This window comes from Sinocyclocheilus grahami, unplaced genomic scaffold (assembly GCF_001515645.1).
Source record: "Sinocyclocheilus grahami isolate Dianchi unplaced genomic scaffold, SAMN03320097.WGS_v1.1 scaffold490.1, whole genome shotgun sequence".
NCBI lineage: Eukaryota > Metazoa > Chordata > Actinopteri > Cypriniformes > Cyprinidae > Sinocyclocheilus > Sinocyclocheilus grahami.
In genome coordinates this window covers 980,813-1,005,081 of record NW_015505669.1, presented here as the reverse complement: position 1 = coordinate 1,005,081, position 24,269 = coordinate 980,813, and the positions used below count along the sequence as shown (strand labels likewise).

At 40.6% G+C, this 24,269-nt stretch overlaps 1 protein-coding gene across 1 annotated transcript; it reads right to left on the bottom strand.

Moving 5' to 3' along the window:
• LOC107554071 (matrix-remodeling-associated protein 7-like) lies at nt 1-24,269 on the bottom strand. The gene is made up of 4 exons (XM_016236458.1): nt 23,759-24,269; nt 23,513-23,642; nt 15,981-16,077; nt 1-297 (listed from the first exon to the last, which is right to left on the bottom strand). Exons 1-4 carry the CDS (start codon nt 24,038-24,040, stop codon nt 183-185), a joined length of 624 nt encoding a protein of 207 aa, XP_016091944.1. The 5' UTR covers nt 24,041-24,269; the 3' UTR covers nt 1-182.

Genomic DNA, 24,269 nt, shown 5'->3' with positions numbered 1-24,269 from the left:
AATAAATGCATATAATATACATATAAGTCATAAACAAACCCTTTTTTCACACAATCAGATATTTCAGGGAATAGGTTCACTGAGGTCACTGATTTCAACTTGAAAACTCCTTTAAAATGGTATTTGAATCTATCATTTGAATCTAGACAGTGTTTGCCAGTACAGTCTTATCTGCTGATCTGTTAAACAGAGTAGAGTTTAAGCTGTTCTTGTAAATCGCTCTCTGTCACCTCACCAAATGTGTCTTGTTTGTCTTTGAGCAGCTGGAAGATGGCAGCTAACTGCTCTCGCTGAACCCTGAAACAAAACATGTACACTTTATTAAACACAAATCTCAGATGTTCAGTTTGTAAATTAATATCTACGGTTGTGGCAGTAAGCTTAGAGTAAAAAGACAGTCAGTCACTGCTGGAAAGGGTTCAAATATGCCCGAATATGCTTACGATTCTGGAAAACCAAAGAAAGTGCAGGACCTGGAGGATTTTTCTGAACAACAGTGTGCAGTTTCACATAGGACTTATGAACAACTATCGCATAACATCAGAAAACAGTCATTGATCAACCAGGTAGCAATACACAGTATTAAGAATTAAGTGTACTGTGTGTACATTTTTGAATGGGGTCATTTTTAAAAAATTCAGCTATTATTTTGTCTTGTGGAACATGCAATTTTTATGATCCTCTTATTTTGATATTATTATTAACATTTTGCAGATTCATTTTGCAAGGTCTATGTAAACTGCAACTGTATAATGATGTTAGACACTTGAACTGACGTTGCAGAGATTTTAATTTATTAGTAGCCTATTTATATATATTAATGCAAAGTGATGTACAAATGAAGAATAAAACATGAGCAGTTTAATTTAGCTGAGATAGAATAATAAAATTATTTTATATCCTATCCAAATAATAAATGATGTGAATTCACATTCGTACAGGTATGACGTTCTTATCCGGGATTAAAGGAACAATAGGCAAACAGAAAACTCGAATAGCCTGAAACCTTCAGTCTGTAATGATGAGTTTATCTAACATAAAGATAAACTGTAAACTGTAACTGTTAACACACTGAGGTGTGTTAAAGCGTATGCTGTTCAAACAGAAAATGCATTTTGTTTACTTAGTTGAATAATCAACAAATGCCAAATGTTAATGCAAGCAGGAGCACATTTTATACTATGGAAGAAGAATATTAAAGTGAACATGCTTGACAGAACTGTTTGCAGACTATTTAAGAAAATTTATTTCAAAATGTTTGTTATGGGTGGAGGGAGTGAATACAAACTGATTGTTTGTATGGGTCATAAATCATCAAGATATGAAAACACATCCTGTGAGTCTCTGAGAACAAACTAGAAAAGCAAAATACAAAGTAAACAAGGGTAAGACTTGATGAATTACTCAAGGTGAACCTTACACTTTACACATGGTGCATTAAACTGATCAAACGTGACAGTAAAGACATTTATAATCAGTGTTGCGGGTAACGCATTACAAGTAACATGGGTTATGTATTCAGATTACTTTTATAAAGTAACTAGTAATGTAACCCATTACTTTTTAATTTAGAAGAAAATATCGGAGTTAATTTTTTTAATATGTAAAGCCAGTTACTTTGTTTTACCATTTATTGACTGACAGCTCTCCTGTCCCCATGTTGAGAGAAACCGGGAGTAACTAAGTGCAGCGGCATTGTGATTAAATGTCAACATACATTTACTCATCTCATGTGCACAAAAACAGATTCAGTATTCGTCGAAATGAATAAAATCAGTGAAGTGCATACCTGCAACAATTAAATATGTTAACACAAAAATAATTTTTGTATTTAATCCCATTTTATTAACCAATGGCTTTACTGCACACCTTCGATGATCCAATTCGAGAATACTATTAAGCAAAAATGACTTTAGATAAACATAACATTTGTGTTTCTTTGTGATTGAGAAGAAAAGAGTTATAGAATCCTAGAAAGCATACTATTTTTTTTCCATGCAATCCTGAATGGCAGCACAACTGAAAGGAATGTTTCAACATTTTTGAATTTACATTTCCTTCAACCTGAGGGAATGAAAGGGCTTTTACATTTGCCAAAAATATAACTTTTTATATTAAAAACAAGCAAGCAAGCCCAGTCCAGATGACAAAAAGTAACGCAAAAGTAATGTAATGCATTACTTTCCATAAAAAGTAGCGCAATTAGTTATTTTTTTAAGGAGTAGGTCTAACGCAATATTATAATTCATTACTTTTAAAGGCAGGGTAGGTGATTTGGTTTAAAAAAAAAATTTGTTATGCTGGTTGAAAGTCCCTTCACATCCCGATCACTAAGTTAAGTGGTCTAAATTAATTTTTTTTTATTTATATCACCTGTGGAAGGTTTAGGACCACAAAATGTACGTCCAATCAAAATCTTTGGTCCAAAGATTACGATAGGCTGTCCTACCTGCCTGTCAATGTATGTATTTGCATACCTCTGCATGGGGCGGACTTACCCATTAGGCAAAGGTAGGCGACCGCCTTGTGCCCCCAAAAGCCAAGGGCCCCCTAAAATGCTTTTCATATAGGATATGCGCATTAAGCGCGGACATGCGAATGTTTGCTGTTTACGGTGTTTATTATCACGACAACCGTTCGAGTCTGTGGCTTCTGCAGGTGTACGGCTGTACGCACTGTGAGTACCATGAGCGCTCAGACTGATCTGAGATTTGCCCTGCAAATATTTCAGCAGTTATTATAGGCCTGTGTGTCCCGTATTTCTATCGACTGAACCCATGCCGTTAATTATGAATTTATCAGTCTTTTGCATGCCAAAGTCAATTTCTGTATAGAAATATTACGCCAAATAGAAGCAGAAAATCGTGCTATACGCACTTTCATGAGATCGGGTTAGCCTACAACAATGAATTTGTTGGCTAGTTTACAAATAGGAATACAACAAATTCATGACAATGTTTAAATTCAAGCTACCCGTAAAATTTATAGTGAAAAGTGCTGTTTTGTTCTCATCTGTGAGCATGCTCTTGATATATGTATTTTAGGTGTGTAAATGTATAATTGCCTTTTCATTATTTTTTCAGATTTATTTAAATTTGTAGTTAAAACAACTAAAAAATAAATGTATTTTAAAGTTTAGAATTAGACAGCCTTTGCTTGATATATGTATTTTATGTGTGTAAATGTATAATTGCCTTTTCATTATTTTTTTCAGATTTATTTAAATTTGTAGTTAAAACAACTAAAAATAAATGTATTTTAAAGTTTAGAATTAGACAGCCTTTGCACACAGGCTTACGCTGAAAACAGGAAAATGTGTGCAAATGTATAGGGCCCCATTCCTATATGGACTCGGCTCGGTACGGCTCAGTACGGCACGGCACGGTTCGGCTCACCACGGTTTGCGTTTCCACTGCAGTTCAGTACCGCTTTAGAGTGGGTGGGATTATTCACATGTCGTTATAATGGTTGCGCCGCCTCTACTACCACGACTCCTAAAAAAACGTTTTCATTCCGCGTCACCCCATCAAGCTCTCGCTGGATCCGCTCCTCAGCTATCAACGAGAGGAACGTCTGTTCTTCCGCAACAGACAACAAAACTTTTTGGTTGTTAAAAAAAAGGTGTGCTTGTTCAAAACAGTTGCATTCGATTCTTCGCTGGCTGTGCTGATTTAAATCTAGCGGTTCTGTTGTGTTTGTGTCGCAAATTCAGTGATGCAGGTAGTGACGAATCTCTCCAGCCAATCCGTGAGTTTACACGTCACGTTTTGGTAACGGTACGGTTCACTTGAGTATATTCACAATTGATTGTCTCTGTGTGCTGCTCACAATTCGAAGTCACTGAATGTTTGATCCCTTGCTACATGCTAAGTTAATGCTAGTACTGTATGCAGGAAAGTTATTCTTTCTTGGCCAGGAAAATAATCTTTCCTTGAATTGATAAATGATTATATTGTCTGCTTGGTGGACGGACAGATCAAATAATTGTAATATTGATTCTGCTACAGTTAATTCTAAGATCTAATCTACATATTTATTATTAATCATAACCAGTTATAATTAGTAATAAATATTTCCCTTTTGAGCTGATTTACTACATTATAATATTGTGCACTTTATTCTGTAATGATTTCTCATCGGTGTATGGAAGGATATTGCGGACTATTTTCAAAAGGAATTGCAAATTGTATTTTCAATTGCATTTTCCATATGTGGGCACATAAATTGTGACATAATCCAAACGCAATTGCCAATCTTGCATTACCATTTGCGTTTTTGCTTTTGCAAATGCACAGTGACTGTCGAATTTCAAATGGAAAAGCAAAGTCCTTTTGCAACTGTATTTCCCATGTCTTATGAGTATGACATATTTAAATAGCAACATTAATTACCACGTCTGCTTTTTCACTCTCTCTGTGTTGCGCAAGTAACCTGCCAAAACTCACTTGGAATCGCAATTCCTTCAGCATTTGAATTTTCGATGCCTTGCACAGAAACCTGTCAATCAGTGTCAGGGGTGCGACTATTCTATGGGGCGTGCATGTATTGGGAAGTCACTCATAATAGGTCAAAATTCACCATTAACCAAACTTTTCACCTTCCTCAACATCTCTCACTGTTTGCCCTCCAATTGATGCACGTGAGCAAACAGACAGTGCAATTGTACACTTATTGTATTATATTGAATTCCTCTCTTTTAATCTGTAATGGAGCACGCGTTGCCTCAAGATCTCTCACTGCTTACAGCCACTGTATATTAAGTTACACACCTTGGCTGTGGCATGTTCTGTGACAGCTGCGCCTAGATCTGACTGGAGAAATGTCATCTGGGGCAGACAGATAGGAGTAGTAGCATTTTCTGTATGGTCATGTGCATTGACGTACGGGACACCCCTGCAGCCACCGTGGTGCGGGGGGGCCCCATCGCAGGATATACTAAAAGGCATTCGCAAATCACACAGAACACGTTTTTGCTTTGAAATATGAAAGACACGGCAGTGGGATTTGGAAAACATTTTTTAATTATTTTGACTTGAGCGTCGCAAAAAGAAAAGACACTAGACGTGAGAGCAAAGGTAGTGCAGTGGAGTGGAAAAGTGTGTGGAAAAACTCTTAACGTGGCTTAATAATTTTCTAAAACATCAACTAGGAAAATCTATTTTCTCTCACATTTCACTTGTCATAAACTCTATACTTTTAAGACAACCGCACCATAATCGAAGTAGATATTTTTATGCTTAACATGGCTTATACATTAAGACAGTGATATTAAATGTTCAAACGCTGCTGAAGTGCCCAGAACACGAACGCAACACACAAAGTTTTGCGTTAAGCATTTATCTCCCACTGTAAAAAAAAAAGAAGTGGTAACATGCAATTATGTGAAAGCGCTATTTCTACCTGTTTTTACCCTTAAAGGGGTCATGGACTGCCTTTTTTATTATTTTGTACTGTTCTCTGAGACCCACTTATAATTTTATCAAACATTTGACATAAAAAAAACATTTTAAAAGTAATAGTGGTTCCGAAACCTGTCCTGGAGGCCCCCTGCCCTGCCCCTTTTGTATGTCTCCCTTATCTAACACACCTGATCCCACTCATCAGCTCGTTAGTAGAGACTGCAAGAACTAAATTGGGTGTCTGATTAGGGAGACATACAAAATGTGCAGGGCAGGGGGTCCTCCAGGACAGGTTTGGGAACCACTGTAATGGGCTATTTTCTGTCCTGTTTTGACCCCCTCATCGGAACGCTCTGTTTGAATATGCGCGGCGGATTGTAGACTCGAAAGCAACACCCACTGCTATGATTGGCTAACAGTTGTATATGTTTGACAGCCTACACCCTTCATAGATGTGCACTGCTGTGATTTACGTTAAAAACGCTGTCCGAATAATCAATTCTGATTGGCTGGCAGGTATGCATTAAAACCGTTTAATGCACAGGTACTTCCAAGTCAGTTTAATCACTGTTCTAAATTAATGTGCTACCTATAAACATTGGTAACCATAGTAACATACAGTTACAGTTATACAGAGACAGCATATAAACACTTCCGATTTACTTAGCTTAATGGATTATTTCCGCGTGTCATTTAACTTATTTGGTGAACATGGCAATTTTGATAAATGGGCAGAGGCACAAGATGAACTAGACGAACTGGAGATGGAGAACATAACGGTAAGTGAGAAATGTAACAAAAAACAGCGCAAGGAATTAACACCAGCAGATAGAAGACGACAAGGATGAGGTTAACACAAAAAAGTTTGCAATTAACACATTCAAAGACTTTTTGTATCAGAGACAAAAAAGTGCTGATGTTGAGACCTTCTCTGCTTCTCTTCTTAATGAGACCTTGCGAGAGTTTTATGCCTCTGTTCAAACTAGTCTACACCAGACGCGAATACAGCGTCACAATTCTGATGTGTCTAAGAGCAGGTATTAACCATCGCATCACAAAACACAACATCATAAATGCTAAAGAATTCAAATCAAGCAATGCCATCTTTAAATCAATTATAAAGTGCTACAGGAGAAATGTAAAAAAACACCAGCATTCATCAAAATTAGAAATGTACCCGCACTCTCCCCTTTAACACCCCCGCACTCTCCTCTTTAACACCCAACGGTCTTGTACGAAAAGTTTGGTTTGAGATACAGTTGTATTTTGCACGGAGGGGGAGAGAAGGAAACCGAAACTTATCAAAAGAGTGTTTTGTTCTCCGGCAAGATGAGAATGGTCTGGAGTACCTGACCCTGGCGCATAACCCAGAAACAAAAAAAATCACAAGGATCCCAGTGCATCGGATAGAGAAAATGTACGAGGATTTATGTTTGCGTGTCCTGGTGACCCACTTTGTCCTGTGGACAGTTTAAAAAAATGCCTATCAAAGTGTCCATCTAATGCCAGAGTCTTTTATCTGCATCGTAGGCACATCCCTTTATGCAAACTCGAGAACACTTAAGTGTCTTTCACGGTGAATGTGATTTCACAACAACATGTTCCTGGACCAACATCCTTGTTGATCCTGGAACAACATTCCAGTTTTCAAGAAATTTCAGTTTTAGGCTTACAATCAGGGTTAGATGCTTCTACACCCTTGTTATTCACCTATCATTTCCCTCTGATTTTAGGAATAAATTATGGGTAGGGTTAGGGGTAGGTTTAGGGGTAGGGTGTCACGAATCCGGTCCATGAACTTTCCAATTCATTGACTCTCGCACTACACACTGTTGCACATCACCCCGGACTACATTTCCCATCATGCATTGCACTGATTGCACTCAGCACGAATTGCACACACCTGTTTACACTGATTGCACCCAGCTGTTTCATATCACTCCCTCACTATTTAACACTCCCTCTGATCTCTTCCCTCTGCCGAGTATTGTTTCAGCGTTTATCACTCTCCTAGAGATAGCTACCTTACGGCGCCCTTGTCATTGCCTTAGCCCTAGTCATTTGCCTTTGCCTTAGCCTTAGCCCTAGTCATTTGCCTTAGTCATTAGCCTTAGCCTTAGCCCTAGTCTTAGCCTTAGCCCTAGCCCTAGCCCTAGCTGTTTTCCCGGTTTCTGATCTTCGCCTGGTTTCCTGGATTTCTCCCTTAGTCTTGCCCCTTCTGACTCTGTCTGCCCATCGTCGACCCACGCTAGCCCTAGGACTGTTCTTGTGTCTTGCCCACCATATACCTGTCTGCCTCTGTTTGACCCTGCCTGCTTCATGACCACGTCTCTGTCTTCTCCACAATAAAGCCTTGCAGATGGATCCGCACGTCTCACGTCTCGTCAGCTCTGTAACATAGGGATTGGGTTAGGTCTATATTTTTGGACCGCAATGTTGATCCAGGATCAACAAAATATGTTGATCCAGGAACATGTCTTACTTGGCAAAATCACGGCGACTGTGGTTTACCAGGGAGCCGATGGGGTTCAACTACCTCGGCAATATGCTAAAAAATATTTGTGAAGAGGTAGGCTACCTAAGACATTTAATTCCATTTTTAATTCTATGAGTTCAAAATGTTTGTAGTTATAATATTTTCTAAATCTAAATTGCATACTTGAAACTCTTGTCTTTCAGGTGAAAGGTATCACACAAAATTACACAATCCATAGTTTGTGGAGCACTACCGTTGGTCGCCTATCTGATGCCTTTTGTTGATCCTGGATCAAAATTACTGTCCAAAAATATACACTTAGCCCAATACCTACCTCTACAAACCTCTACAAATGTATCTGTGGCCTAATAAAATGTAAGATAGTCTGTTGGCGTAGCCTGTGTCTGTCACGATTATGGACTTTTAGTTTGTTTTCTTTCCTCATGTTTCCCTTGACCTAGTTTTCCCTCGTGTCTGATTAGTTCATTCTGTTCACCTGTGTTAGTATAAGTACTCCCAGTTCTGTTTTTTATGTTGTCCGGTATTGTTTGATGTTACCCTGTGTGTGAGAACTTCTTCATCTTGTGGATTATCTATTAAAAGGATTTATTTCTATTATCTTCATCGTGTCTTCATCATCCTTGAAGTAGTCGGTGTTACAGAATACTGGACCTCATAAACGAAAAGTTTAGCTGCGTTTTTTTACCCCCGTTTATTTTCCGTTTTTGAAAGTTTTTCTTTTATTAGTATGACCCACTGTCCCAAATTCCTCCTGCTCCGAGCTTCCTCTTCAGGTCCACACGGCGGTCTTTGTGGAGATCGCCAACGTGTCTGATTAGTTCATTCTGTTCACCTGTGTTAATATAAGTACTCCCCGTTCTGTTCCTTATGTTGTCCGGTATTGTTTGATGTTACCTTGTGTGTGAGAACTTCTTCATCTTGTGGATTATCTATGACTCATTCTTCTGTAGAAATGTGTCAGTGTTTTTGGTTTTGAACGAGTGAGTAAATAATGACAGAGTTGTCATTTTTGGGTGTACGTATACCTTTAATCTATTATAGTCTATTAGTACTTGGAGAATGGTGAGTCCCAAATAGGTGAATGTGGAAAGATTTTGATGTTTTAAAAAATAATAATAATAAAGAAAATATGTGACACATTTTCACATTTAATGCACATTTTACTTGTGTGACTTTAATTATAATTCTACATGATATCCAATATAATATGAAAAAAATAACACAGGATACTCACACCAGGCTTGCTTATATACATTTTATTAGGCCACAGATACATTTGTAGAGGTTTATTTCAAGCATTGTTGTAAACACACTGCAGTACTAGTCACCAATGACAACTTGGTAGGCTATTAAACTACTCAAACAAAAATATTTTTTGAGTCTCACAAATGAAATGTATAATACGCTAAACACATCAAAGAGTCAAGCCAAGTCAAGTCACCTTTATTTATATAGCGCTTTATACAATACAGATTGTCAAAGCAGCTTTACAGTGTCAAACAGGAAAAACGTGTGCTGATAATGCAAGAGGACAATAGAAAACATTCAGTTTGTCAGTTAAAGTCAGTTCATTGTTGATTCAGTGCTTCAGTAAAAATCTATATTAGCCAGGGTTAGCACAGGTTATTAGCTTGTTTTCTCTGCTGTGTGCCTGTAATCAACTAGGCATTACAGCACAGACACTTTATATTACACAAACTATGCATTGTTTTGACACTGTTGCAGTTAATGCTTTAATGCTTAACACTGAAACTTTGTTACCTTTTCGAAATAATCCATTAAACAAGTTGCTATTTGAGGAGCCTGTACTATTATTTTCAGTTCAATTCATTTGCACGTTGTCTCAAGGACACGCCCACAATATGGGGAACTAATAAATATTCATGTAAACTCCACCTGCTGGCACAGTATTTCATGGGAACTGAATATTACACAACACTGGTCTGTCGTCTGCGGTCTCTATCAATCCCATTCAAAAATCTGATGGCGACAGAAGGGTAGACTGCTCCTTCTTCTCCTGGTAAGCCTTAGAGTTGGCACATTTTGCACTTCATAATATTGGGCCCCTTCTTTGTCGGCGAGGAGGGTGTGAAATGATATTCTTACATCTCGAGTCTCAACAAGCAAAAAACAGATTGTGCTCAAACATCCATCCTCCTCCAAGCCTAAACCTGAAATAACCCTACCCTTTTCCATGTCTAATGGAACCCGTGGGCGGCACTAAGCAGGCAGTGCTGTCAAAGCAGGCGTTGATCTTCTTCTGCAGAGGCATAGTGTCATAAAGAGGCACATTCCACAACCTGTTGTTTTGGCAGATTGGCTTCAATATAAGCGGTTTTTAGACTAACGAGAAAGTTTTGGGTTCTGAAACTTATAGTACAATGACCTCTTATATGTCAAAGGTTCAAGGGAATTTTGATTTCTCAGTTTATGACCCCTTTAAATTTAGTTTTGTTGGTGTAACCTAATATATTTATAATATTAGGCTTAAAGGGTTAGTTCACCCAAAAATAAAAAAAAATCTGTCATTAATTACTCACCCTCATGTCATTTCAAACCCGTAAGACCTTCATTCATCTTTGGAACACAAATTAAGATATTTTTGATGGAATCTGAGAGCTGTCTGACCCTCCATAGACCGCAACGCAACTGAAATGTTCCCAAGTCCAGAAACGTAGCAAGGAGATCTGTAAAATAATCCATGTGACATCAGGGGTTCATCCGAAATTATACGAAGCTACGAGAATACTTTTTGTGCGCAAAAGAAAAATAAAATAACAACTTTATTCAACAATTCGTCTCCTCCGCATCACCCTGGTGCCATTTTGGAGAATATCCGCTGGACGTAAACAACGTATGCTTTTCTGTGTCAGCTGCGTCACACGGATACGCTGTTTCCGTTCAGATCAAATCACAACAACGTAGGAAACAGATTCGGCGTGACTATAGTATTTTGTCGCCGCGCCGCTCGCGTCCAGTGTAGACACGGTGTAAGGCATTAGTCACTTGCATTATAACCGGTAATGCTTCGTGACGCTTTGTTGGTCTCTGTAATGCTGGTTGCAGCTCCTGTGCTAACTGTAATATCATGTTGCGCGGCAGTCTGTAATTACTTATAAGTGTTTGGTCATCAAAATGTAACACATCTTCAGGGTTCTCCAAGATTCTTTCAACCATTAAACATCTCCGTTCTTCATTTTCAATTATATTTAATACCATTGTTGGACAGTGCAATTGTAAGCGTTTTTTCCGTTAGCTTTCAAATAATTTTGAAGTTAGGACAGCTGTGGGGTTGTCCTAAAGTTAAGACAGTTTTTAGGATTTTTTGTCAAGTTAGGAGGTTTCTGTAATACCCCCTTCCTATCTGTAGTTAAGATAAGATAACACACTTAGGAAACGCTTTTCTGTAATAGTTTTTGTCCTAAATGAAATTACCATGGTTACCAAACAGATAAGATAAGATTTTAAAGTTAGGATCTTTCTGTAATGCGCCCCCAGGGGCCTATAACAGATGTTTGTGTATTATTATTGATGAAGGATCCTCCTATTGGTACAATAACAATCAAATCAGAGTAGCGGCACTTTTTCCTCCACGTTCATAGATTAAATATTTATTCCTGCAGGGATTTCAGTCTGACTAAAAACAAAAGCAATATCAAATTCCCACACTGCATAGCCTATATAATGTTATTCAGTAATAGCATCAAATGAATCAATGCAATGATAATTCACCACATTAATTACTGTTAAATCAGTTATGTAAATGGGAAGGCAGACTCAGTAGTATGTTACAGCAGGTGCACAATATATTTTCATAGGTTACATGACATCACTACTGATTGGAGAGGCCCCATCTCGTTCTTTGCAGGGGGCCTCACAGATGTGCGATACGCCACTGGTCACATGCATCAATCGGAGTGTAAACAGTGAGTAAAATATAAGGTAAGGTGGCAAATAGGTAAATAAGTGTAGATCTGTTACATGCATCAATCGTAGTGTAAACAGCGAGAGATCATGAGGCAGGTGAAAAGCATTTGGTTAATGGTGAATATTGACCTATTATGCATACCGTTGTAACTCCTGCTGGTAGCAGGGGACAGCCACTGCATTTGGGGTAAAAATTACAGAATTATTTATTGTGTAAAGTGCCAAAGAGTAGACCCAGGTTGTCTGATCGTTCATGCGTATCTACCGGATAGCTGCCTTTAGTGGTGCCTTTATCAAATACCTCCATTGTTCAAAGCATTCGGCACAATCGTATGTGAGTGACGTCACTTCCTATACACGCCCCATAGTATAGTCCCACCCCTGACACTGATTGACAGGTTTCCTTGTAAGGCATCGGAAATTCAAATGCTAATGGAATTGCGATTCCATTTGAGTTTTGGCAGGTTACATGCGGCAGAGAGTGAAAAAACAGACGTGGAAATTAATATTGCTATTTAAATATGACAAGGTCATAAATCGTAAGACATGGGAAATACAGTTGCAAAAGGACTTTGCTTTTTCATTTGAAATGTGACAGTCACTGTGCGTTCACGAAAGCAAAAATGCAAATGGTAATGCAAGATTTGTAATTGCGTTTGGATTATGTCACAATTTATGCGTCCACATATGGAAAGCTCTATTGAAAATACAATTTGCAATTCCTTTTGAAAATAGTCCGGAATATCCTTCCATTAGTGATGTGCGCTTTCAAAGCACTGCTTCATGAAGCTTCGAAAACTTTGCGAATCATTTGTTTCGAAACAGTGGCTTGGAGCACTCATCAGACAAACTACCAAAGGGTTTGTTGCGTCATAGCTTTCAAAACGTTTTGAAATTTCAATGGTTTGCCAATGGGGGGCGATGATCTCTGTGACCCCGTGAATCTTGGGAGTTCATTGAGATTGTCCCCCGGTGGCGAACCATTGAACCAGCATCTATCTGATCTCGGATCAGTTTTATCAATTTATATGCATTCTTAATGAGACATTTGTGTAATTAAAAGCATGAGTAGTAGTTAATAGTCTCTTATTGGCCTGTATAGACAAGCTCTCCATAAAACAAACAAAACAATTGAACAAACAATTAAAACATATTATTCAGATACTTCATATTGAATGGTATTTTATTATTTTAATTGCATTTAATGTATTATACTTTCAATAAAACATTTGCAATGGGTTTGTAAAATGTTTTTATGCTTGTTTTGGCATGAGTTTTTGTTGCATTTACACAGATTTGACCAGCAGGTGTCACCAGCGTGTGGTGTTTCGAGCGCTTCGAAACGGTGAATCATTTTGTGAAGCAATTGGTTCAATAGAGTGGTGGAACTATGATGTCACTTTGTAGGCAAAAACCCAGAAGCGAGTTAGCATTTTAGCACTTCCGGTTCCATCGTCCCAGAGTCAGTGGGTTTTTTGAATGGGAGTTTGGTTAAATCCCCTAAAATAAGGTCCGTGGTTCACACAAACTCAAGATACTTTCACGTTTTATTCTGTAACATAAAACACACCAGTTACACCCCACTCATGATTTTTTAAAACTGTTACGTTTCTTAAAAAAGACTGTTGCTAACAAGTTGCTAAATGGCACTACAGGCACTGTCAGAGACATTAATGCGATTTAAATTTTTCCTTTCTCTTTGGAGTGTTACAAGCTCTTAGTGCATAAAGAAGATCTGTAAAGTTTCAAAGACTAAAGTCTCAAATCCAAAGAGATATTCTTTATAAAAGTTAAGAGTCAGCCACTCCTACCTAAAACGGCTCATTCTAACACTCTAATCACGGAAGATTTGCATAACGTCGCCCAAATGTTCACGCAAAGAAAGAAGGCAGAACTTTTATTCTCGCTGTAGTATTGTTGTTGCCGTTGCCATGTGGTGAAGACACTGTGTGATTTGTTGTGAGAGCGAAACTACTTTGTTTGGCCTTCCAAAAGAGAACGATATCTGCATCGTCATGCCTAACACATTTCATTACACCAAATATACAAAATAATGTTATTTTTAGCAGCATTTAGGTTTAGCAACCCCTTCATCACGCCGAAAAGTTTATAAATTTACAGTATTTTCCAATTGTAGTATAATTTATAGTACAATTAATTGTAGAATAACCAATTAATAGTTTCCCGCATTTTATATTGTTGTTCTCTCCGATCACAAATGCAGACATGGTTTTATGTTTACGCGGCGCGATGCAACGCAACGCAACACATAAAAAGACAGTATAAATCATTATAATCCATAATTATGTCCCCACTGGATGCAACGAATGCCCGGGTTTTCATGTTTTTGAATCATCGCTCCAGCCTGACAGGGCATCACAGTATGGTAAGGGGCGTAACATTTCCGTCACACGCTTGAGGTATTCAGCCAATCACAACGCACTGGATAGCTGGCCAATCACAGCACACCTCGTTTTTTTAGAACGATGAGCTTTGTAAAAATCGACGCGTTTCAGAAAGGCGGGGCATAGAGGAGAAACAATACTGTACAGTATGTGGAAAATAATGTGTTTTTTTAACCTTAAACCGCATAAACACATTTCATTACACCAAATATACAAAATAATGTTATTTTTAGCAGCATTTAGGTTTAGCAACCCCTTCATCACGCCGAAAAGTTTATAAATTTACAGTATTTTCCAATTGTAGTATAATTTATAGTACAATTAATTGTAGAATAACCAATTAATAGTTTCCCGCATTTTATATTGTTGTTTGACAATGTTTTTTTTTTGCTTTGCTCTGAAATGCAACACAAGTGTTCAGAAGGAAGATGCTTGTTTTATCACTTTCCTACTAATGCTGAGACTCTGGGTTCGCACCATAAGGTAAACTCATATGATTATTCCATGTAAACACCACATTTACCTGCTTAGTCACGGTGAAAGTGAAACTTTAACGATGCATAGTGCTTAAAGCCACGTTAAAATTCAATGTTTACAGCCACATGAAGCTGTTAGAAAGCAGAAAGACTGAGGATTTTCTAGAAGCAAGGATAAAATAACATTTTGTGTAACGTTACCCACCTAACAAAATGATAGCTGAAATGTGGTACTTTATTCACTAAAATAAGTTTAATCTTACCATATCCAAAAACTTGCTCACTCTGCTGTTATTTAATAGAATAAATGCACTAGAATTGTATTGAATAGTTACGAGGAGATACGTTTTTAATTAAAAATATTAATATTAATCAAGGATTTATTTACTTTTAATGCACCTCGTTTCGAAATGTACAGAAATACATGCTTTCATGTCCTTTAGTTATGATTATTTCATTTATTCACTATGCGATTTATTATAAGGTCTCATTTCAGTTTTAGTTTGACTCTAGTTTTGTATTTATTCCAGTTTATATGAAAAGGATCATGTAGTGTGGGTTAAAATTCATCCACAGGAGTAAATCCTTTTCACTGTTTTCATCCTTTTTCTTTTCAATGTTAAAAATAAGTTGTCGGGAGCATGGTGGTGGTGACGTTGAAGGCGAGCAACCGTAATGCTGTAGTTTTTTTATATCCTAAGTTTAGCTTTTAAGTTCTGGCGCATTTATTTAGGCTTCAAAATTCATAAAATATATTTTGTGAAGATTATCTTGATGGACAAAACGTGTATGTTTCATGAACTATGATTGAACACAGAGCTTATTTTTTGCAATAATACAAAAGCCTATGGAAAAATCCTATTGGCTTTTTGTCGAGGGAACCAGTGTGATGCTAACAGCCGATCCGCCTACAAAGTGACTTCAGAGTTCACCCCTCTATTGATTTGAAGCTTCAAAAAGGTTAATTTCTCCCATTACTACCTTCCATACCGGTGAATGAGACATGAGGTAATCTGACAGCGTTGCATTCAACCCTCCACCAACGCCATCTCTCATCGTATCGCTGGTTAGCGTAAGGTCTACCTGTGCTGTTCATGTGTTTTGGAGGAGGTGTGGCTTTGCAGAGTGATTATGCAGGGGAATCATGCTTTCAAAACTAGCTTGCTATTGCTAGCCTTTCCGAAATCGCCTACACTACCTTAAATGTTCTCACTATCCAACAGGACTTTAGCAAGGATTGCTGAAATTACAAGACATTTAGTTAAGAAGAAATCACCTCTGCTCTTCCTCCAGTTCTTCTTTGGTCATCATCTTTTCAAGCTGGCAGGTCTTCAGCATGCCAGCCATGTACCTCAAGGGTTTCTTCTCAGCATCTATTGCAGAGTGGAAGATATACAGTGTCAAACTGCTGCAGTATGTTCACAAATTTCTAATCCTACAAAGCATGAGTGAATTCATGTGCAGTTTCTTCTAGGGTGATAGGGCGATGCACCACAAAAAGTGCAAAAGGGAGGGATTTTTTTCTATCACATTCATTCAGTTTGTTCCCTTTTTGAGCTTTCACGAGACATCACAGAGGTTTCTCCGCTATGGGAACTCCTTCCCTTCCAACCATTCCTGAAGTCCTATTGGCTCACGCTAGTCCAATTGACTGGCCAATTGTCGCGAAGTATGCAAATCGCATGCAAATACTAACGAGCTTGAGAAGCAGTATAAAATGCGGTGCACGCAACAATTACATCTGAATCTTCTCCTTCACTTATTTGTTAGCTTCAACACAACCTGAAGAATGGCTTTATTCTGTAAGACCTGCGTGGGACCAATGGAACTGCCAGAACTTGGCCCACACTGAGGCTGCGCTGGAGGAGTCCGACTGCAGGCATTGCCTTCAGACTCGCCGCAACATGGATAGTGGCTTGTTTAGGGTGAGGCCCACTGCTGCCAGCATGCCGCTGGTGGGCCCCCCCAGCCCCATCCTCCTCCCGGATGTGGAAGCATCGACTTACCGCGCCGCCACCATCCTCGAGGACTGCTTCCACCCTCCTCCGAGCATCGCAGACTTCATGTCGTTCGGCCAGGAGGAAGAGGATGAGGACTCAATGTCCATCTCGGCCTCAGAGAAAGAGGATTGGGCGGGATCGGAGCGTGACTGCCCTGACAGCAAGGGGGCCCCAGACCTCCAGGAGGAGCTCGTGAGGGTCACGACGAAAGCTGTCCAGGAGCTCGAGCTTACCTGAAGCCCTCTGGAGGAGCCTGCCAAGAGTAAGCTCGACTCCTGGTATTTTAGATCCTCTCGCGGCAAGCTGATTCGAGGGCGTCGGCCCCTTTCTTCACCGATATCCACAAACAGCTCGTGAAGACGTGGTCTGCGCCCCAATCGGCGCGCGTCCACTCAAACATGCAGGCCATATTCTCACACGTGGACGGGGCGGAGGTCTGCAGTTACGTGCCCACTCTCCCCGTCAAGGAATCTGTCGCCACGTACCTATGCCCTGCAGCGGCCAAGACCCTGGGCTCGGACATCAGCCTCCCGTCTAAGCCGTGTAGGACCACCGCCTACCTCGCTAACCAGGTCTACGCAACAGACAGTGAGGCCTGCACCAATTATTGCCACGTAGCACTCGCCGGCACATACAACAACCAAGCCGCTATGTCAGTTCCTGAGCGCATGGGAAGTTGTTCCGGGAATCTCGTGCTGGCTACTCAGTGTGATTGAGCGTGGGTATACCCTTCAATTCAGAAGCAAACCACACCGTTTCAATGGCGTGGTGCAGTCTCTAAATGCCCCGTTTCTGAGACAAGAGGTGTGCAGCCTGCTTGAAAAGGAGCGATAGAGCGAGTCCCTCCGAGCGAGCTGGAGAGTGGGTTTTACAGCCGCTATTTCGTAGTACCCAAGAAAGATGGGGGACTCTGCCCGATCCTAGATCTCAGGCCTTTCAACAGACCACTTTGCAAGTGTCCGTTTAGGATGATAACACTGAAACAGATCCTGGCACAAATTCGCCCCGGGGACTGGTTTGTGTCTGTGGATTTAAAGGACACGTACTTTCACATTCAGCATCACAGATGCTTTCTGAGGTTTGCTTTCGAGGGTACGGCATACCAGCACTCTGTTCTTCCGTTTGGGCTGGTTTTAGCCCCACGCACTTTCTCGAAGTGCATGGATGCAGCACTTTCCCCGCTCAAAGCGAGCGGGATGTGCATTCTCGACTATCTAGCCAATTGGATGATTTTAGCTCATTCACAGGACATGCTAGTCAGTCATACAGACACGCTGCTTTGTCACTTGGAGTCCCTAGGGCTATGTGTCTACATGCAGAAGAGCATTCTCGCCCCAAGTCAGTCTATAACATATCTGGGGGTGTGTTTGAACTCAGTGGAGATGTGCGCCCGCCTCTCTCGGGAGCGCTCGGCGGCCATTTTGTCTTCCCTGCACCATTTGAAGGAATTTCAGAGGCTGCTGAGACTCATGGCAGCAGCAGCAGCGGTATGCCATCTGGGTTTAGACACTGCAGTTATGGCTGAAATCTCAAGTCCCTTGGACGGCGTGGACTTCTGGCCGTTTGAGCATCGTGGTCTCCCGCGGCTGCATTGAAGCTCTGAGGCCGTGGCGCAACCCAGATCTCTTCAGACGGGGTGTTCCCCTAGGCTTGGTGATGTCGAGTGTTGTGGTCTTGACGGATGCATCGACTCGCGGCTGGGGAACAGTGTGCGAGGGCATGCCGGCCTCAGGGCTGTGCCGGTGGCACATAAACCGATTGGAGCTGGAAGCAGTGTTCTTAGCTCTAAAGGTTTTTCGACCGCAGCTGGAATAGCAGCATGTACTGATTCGCACCGACAACATGTCTGTGGTCTCGTACATAAATCACCAAGGAGGTGTTCGCTCTAGGGCGCTGTACAAGCAGGCAGCAAATCTCCTGTGGTGGGCCATCACTTTCTCTCCATCAGAGCAGCGCAGATCCCTGGTCTCCTGAACTGCGGGGCGGACATGCTTTTGAGGACAGGGATTCCTCAAGGAAAGTGGAGGTTGCACTCCGAGTCAGTTTGGATGATTTGGACCCGCTACGGAAGAACAGAGGTGGATTTGTTCACGACGAGCGAGAATATGCATTGCCCGCTGTTCTTCTCTCTGTCTCACTCCCCGCTGGAGTAGCAGCCAGACTGTACATGTTTCTCCCGATCAAGAAATTGCCGCTGGTGTTAGGCAAGATAAGAGAGGAGGGGGCTTTGGTGATACTCATGTCCCCGAACTGGCCGAACCAGCCTTGGTTCCCGGACCTGACAGAGCTGCTGGTGGCGCCACCCTGGCCAATCGCCATCAGGAAGGTGCCTGGCCGATCGCCATCTTCTGTCTCAAGCGAGCGGCTCGGTGTGGCCCCGAACCCAGAGTTATGGAGCCTTCATGTGTGGCTGCTTCGGGGATATCAGACGAGATGAATGCCCTGCATTCTCGTGTGCTTGACATGCTTTCGGAGGTGCGGGCGCCCTCCACGAGACGCTTGCATGCCTTAAAATGGATGGCTTACGGTTGTTCTGTGGTTTCTACAGTACAGGCTGGATAGTGGATCTCTACCGTCAACTCTGAAAGTCCATGTGGCCGCTATTGCCTCATTTCATTCCCCACTGGGCGGGAAATCGATCGGTAGGCATGCGCTGGTGGTGAGATTTCTTAAGGGGGCGAAGAGATTGCATCCCCTGCGTCCGCCTTCAGTCCCACCCTGGGACCTAGAAGTGGTGTTAAGAGCTCTTTCACAGCCACCATTCGAGCCTTTAGCATCTGTTGCTATGAAGGAGCTATCTCTCAAAACTGCACTTCTTCTTGCCCTCGCTTTGGCTAAGCGCATAGGGGATTTACATGCGTTTTCTGTGGACAGCGATTGTATTCACTTTGGACCCAGTGACTGCAGAGTCATTCTCCGGCCGAGACCGGGCTACGTGCCTAAATCCCTATCTAGTCCCTTCAGAGTGCAAACTGTTTAGCTCTCTGCCCTGTCATCTGAGTCATTGACCTCGCATGATGCGGATGCTCAGATTTCAGTGTGCCCCGTCAGGGCTTTGAGGACTTACATAGACCGTTCGGCCAGCTTTCGGCAGTCTGACCAGCTTTTCTTGTGCTACAGTGGTCGTACGAAGGGCTGGGCCGTGTCAAAACTTTCCCACTGGATTGTGGACGCTATCACGGCTGCTTATACGAGCCATGGTTTGGAATGCCCTTTTCACATTAGGGCCCACTCAATAAGAGCTATCGCTTCCTCCTGGGCGTGGTCAAGAGGTATGTCTATTCAGGACATATGCCTTGCTGCCAGCTGGTCTTCTCAGAATACCTTTGCCAGGTTTACAAGCTGGACGTTCAGTCCTTAGCTTCCCAAGTGCTGTCGGTGAGTGCTTGATTCATGTTATGCTACCTCTATTCATGTGTGTTATCTGCCTCACACAGTTACTACTTTGCGCAGCCCTCTATGCTATTGTTGTTGTTGTCTGCCCTGTATTCGTTGCAGCTCCTGTTATTAAATGTCTAATTTGATTTGTGTTCCATCATCATGTTATGTGTTATGCTGCTTAATACAGTTATCTCTGATCAGCCCCCCTCTTAATATTGTTGTTGCTTCTGCCCTGTTCTCAGTGCAGCCTATGTTATTACCGGCCAGATATGCAAATTTAGTATACCTGGGTTTTAGATGCTCATTGGCTTATCTCCACCTATCAGCTGAGAGCTCGATCAGCTAAGCGGTGTTCAGTATCAGATTCTGACATAATTGTCGCGTGCACCACATTTTTTACTGCCTCTCGAGCTCGTTAGTATTAGCATGCGATTTGCATACTTCGCGACAATTGGCCAGTCAATTGGACTGGCATGAGCCAATAGGACTTCAGTTAATATTGTTGTTGCTTCTGCCCTGTTCTCAGTGCAGCCTATGTTATTACCGGCCAGATATGCAAATTTAGTATACCTGGGTTTTAGATGCTCATTGGCTTATCTCCACCTATCAGCTGAGAGCCCGCCTACAAGCGTCGCTATTGGTCATGGGAATTATGTGTGTGTTCTGTCTCGCTGAGTGTGTAGCTTGTTCAGGCTGCTCGTAGCCGCTCTCACCTCTCACGGCAGGATTGAATATCATTCCCATAGCGGAGAAACCTCCGCGATGTCTCGTGAAAGCTTGAAAGGGAACATCTCCGGTTACTATCGTAACCTCGGTTCCCTGAGAGTGGGAACGAGACATTGCGGAGATCACTGTGTTCGCTACTCGATCAGCTAAGCGGTGTTCAGTATCAGATTCTGACATAATTGTCGCGTGCACCACATTTTTTACTGCCTCTCGAGCTCGTTAGTATTAGCATGCGATTTGCATACTTCGCGACAATTGGCCAGTCAATTGGACTGGCATGAGCCAATAGGACTTCAGGAAAGGTTTGAAGGGAAGGAGTTCCCATGGCGGAGAAACCTCCACGATGTCTCATTCCCGCTTTCAGGGAACCGAGGTTACGATAGTAACCGGAGACGTTCTGCCTCTGAATATATAGTCCAATCAGCATCAAGTCGTGTTCTGTGGAGTACCACCCCTTTTTGGGCGATTTCACTATGGCCCTGTCCCAAATTGCACCCTAAACCCTCACGTTTATCCTCTGAGTCCACACTTTATTGATGTAATTCCGCTTTGGCTGTCGGGTAGAAGTCTGCTGCGGAGCTCGCCCCAGTGCAGGCTCGGCAGAAGTGCGCATCGAGGGCGCACAGCGGCCGCAAAAGGGGGCACTCGCGAACACCCTTCTGAAAGCTAAAACGACGAATAGGACACCCTACGGTCTCGTTGACTTAATGGACACGCACACGCGGTGGCCATTGTAAGTGTGCAAGACTGCAAGTGCACTTTTTTACAGTCTATAGTCAGGACTACTCTTTATGGGCTGAATAAAGCAAACCAGTATCTCACCAGTAAAGTTTAGATGGATGACGATTGTAACGGAGGTAAAGACATACAGTGACATACAGCAATCGATCACTATTAGTGGTCTGTTGGCAACTCCGTGTGGTCCTGTTTGGTATTGCAGCTTGACTTGTAGTTATTTGTATGCACAGAAAATGCTCTAAACAAATGTAACATTTAGTTTTTCATCGGTTTTTGCTGTTGCATTTTATACATAAATTGTGAATTATGAAAAATAAAATAAAAATTCATTTATCTTGAAAAAGGCTTGCAGAAAATATAATTTTGTGGGAATCATCCTCAATCTTGATCTTGGTAAAACCATTATCTTTATTTAAATGTTTAATGTTTCAAGTCTTAATACTTTTCCTTCTGTGATACTGGGAGAAATCATACTGGGATGTATGCTAAAATTGTTGGATGTGGCGCCCTAACTAGAAAATGTTTCAACAGCCGCCACTGAGTAAATTAACTGTACGTATTAAGGAATACAGCCTCCAAATAACCAAACAGTAATACTCGAGAAGCCGGCAACATTCAGATTTTGTCAAAACCTCCTCAAACTGTGAATTTGTTGATTAATTTATTGTGTTTAACAAAAGTCATATTAAATTACCCTTGTCAACAAAATTTGCCTTGAACATCATTTGCATTAGTATAGTTCTTGGACATTTTTATTATCATCATTTTTAACACTGACTCACTTCTGACACACACGCGGGGGCATCAGACAGGGGTTAATGGTGGAACATAGTTTGTATGGCCTGGAATGTGATTTCAACCAAGTGTTAATTAGTACATTTCAAATATATTCGCCGCCACTGAGTAAATTAACTGTACGTATTAAGGAATACAGCCTCCAAATAACCAAACAGTAATACTCGAGAAGCCGGCAACATTCAGATTTTGTCAAAACCTCCTCAAACTGTGAATTTGTTGATTAATTTATTGTGTTTAACAAAAGTCATATTAAATTACCCTTGTCAACAAAATTTGCCTTGAACATCATTTGCATTAGTATAGTTCTTGGACATTTTTATTATCATCATTTTTTAACACTGACTCACTTCTTACACACACGCGGGGGCATCAGACAGGGGTTAATGGTGGAACATAGTTTGTATGGCCTGGAATGTGATTTCAACCACGTGTTAATTAGTACATTTCAAATATATTCAATTTAAATGTAATATTAGATAACACTACAGTTAAAATTGTAATCATGTACTTTCCATGTGCTCCAGTATGTTAGTCACCACATCAAAATAAGTGTACAGTACTTCTTTAAAGTGTGACAAAAAAATCATTAAAACAATTATTTAAAATGTACTTTAAAGTAAAAGTTTTAATTTGACAATTACAAAGTGCACATTTTAAATGTAGATGTTAAAAAAACGTAGTCATGAAAGTGTAAGTGTCTCTTACACTTAAGTGGCTTTTTATATGTTAGTAAAAAAACAAAAGTGCACATTTAATTCAATTAAGTTCACCTCTTTTTCACAATATCAAATTAAAATCATTATTAAACAATAATAAAATCAATAATTAAAATTCTATTTAACAATAATAAATATAATGTGGGTGGCACAGGGGGAAAAAACATGGATCCTAATGTTATGGAGACTTGGAAAATAATACATTTTCCAATACAACATAGTTCTTGTTATTAAAATAATTATTCGGTTAAAAGTAGAATAAATGTTCTTTGAAGTAACTTCTGTGAATACATTTATATTATTCACAGATCTGTGGTTCAAAAATACTTTAAAACCAGTCTAATATAATTCTTATGAAATAGTAACCCAAAAAGTATTTTCTACAATTTGTAATAATAAACAATATTAAGACTGACACACAGGAAGTTACTACAAAAATATTATTATACCAGGTGATTGAGCATAATCCCTCAGGGCATTCCTTATCCCAGACTCTGAGGAATCCTCCTCCCATCCAATGGAGGAGTGAACTGGAGAATCTGACTTGCAAACTTTTTCCACATGATCTGAGTTTGAATCCTAAGGGGAAGATAGAATTAACATTTAACATTTCCTTTATGTTTTCATTGGTTTGTAATTATCATTTGACTTATAAACAATTACAAAAGCATTCATAAAGCAGAATAAATCGTTACCTTTACATGTTTTATAGTTTCATCTTTGGCTTCGAGGCTCTTTGCATTAGATTGCAGCTGGATGTCCTGTTGACTGGTTTCATTGTGATGTTTCTCGTGATACTGTGAGGAAGCCCCGGGGTCTGGACCAGCTCTCTCCTCCACAGCAGCAGCGCTAGTTTGATGGGAGCACTTTGACAGCGCAGGAGCTTTATTTCTTCCCATAAAAACTGCTGCTATTATAATTGCAAGAAGCGTAAACAGCATCGCCGGCCAAAATAAATCTGAGGTTCCATCCATCATATCTATGAAATAACTTTCTTAGTTCGCAATATCCGATTAACTATGCGTTTATTATTAACTAACGCTGACGTAGGCATTTTCTTATCTGCCGAGGCGCGTATTTTGATAAATGCATATTTGAACAGCATGCAACTGCGAAGAATGTATCTCTTTTTGAAATCACTAACGTTACACTTGACACTATAGATAAGTTCATGCAGAAATACATTGATTTTTTTGGAGCTACTCC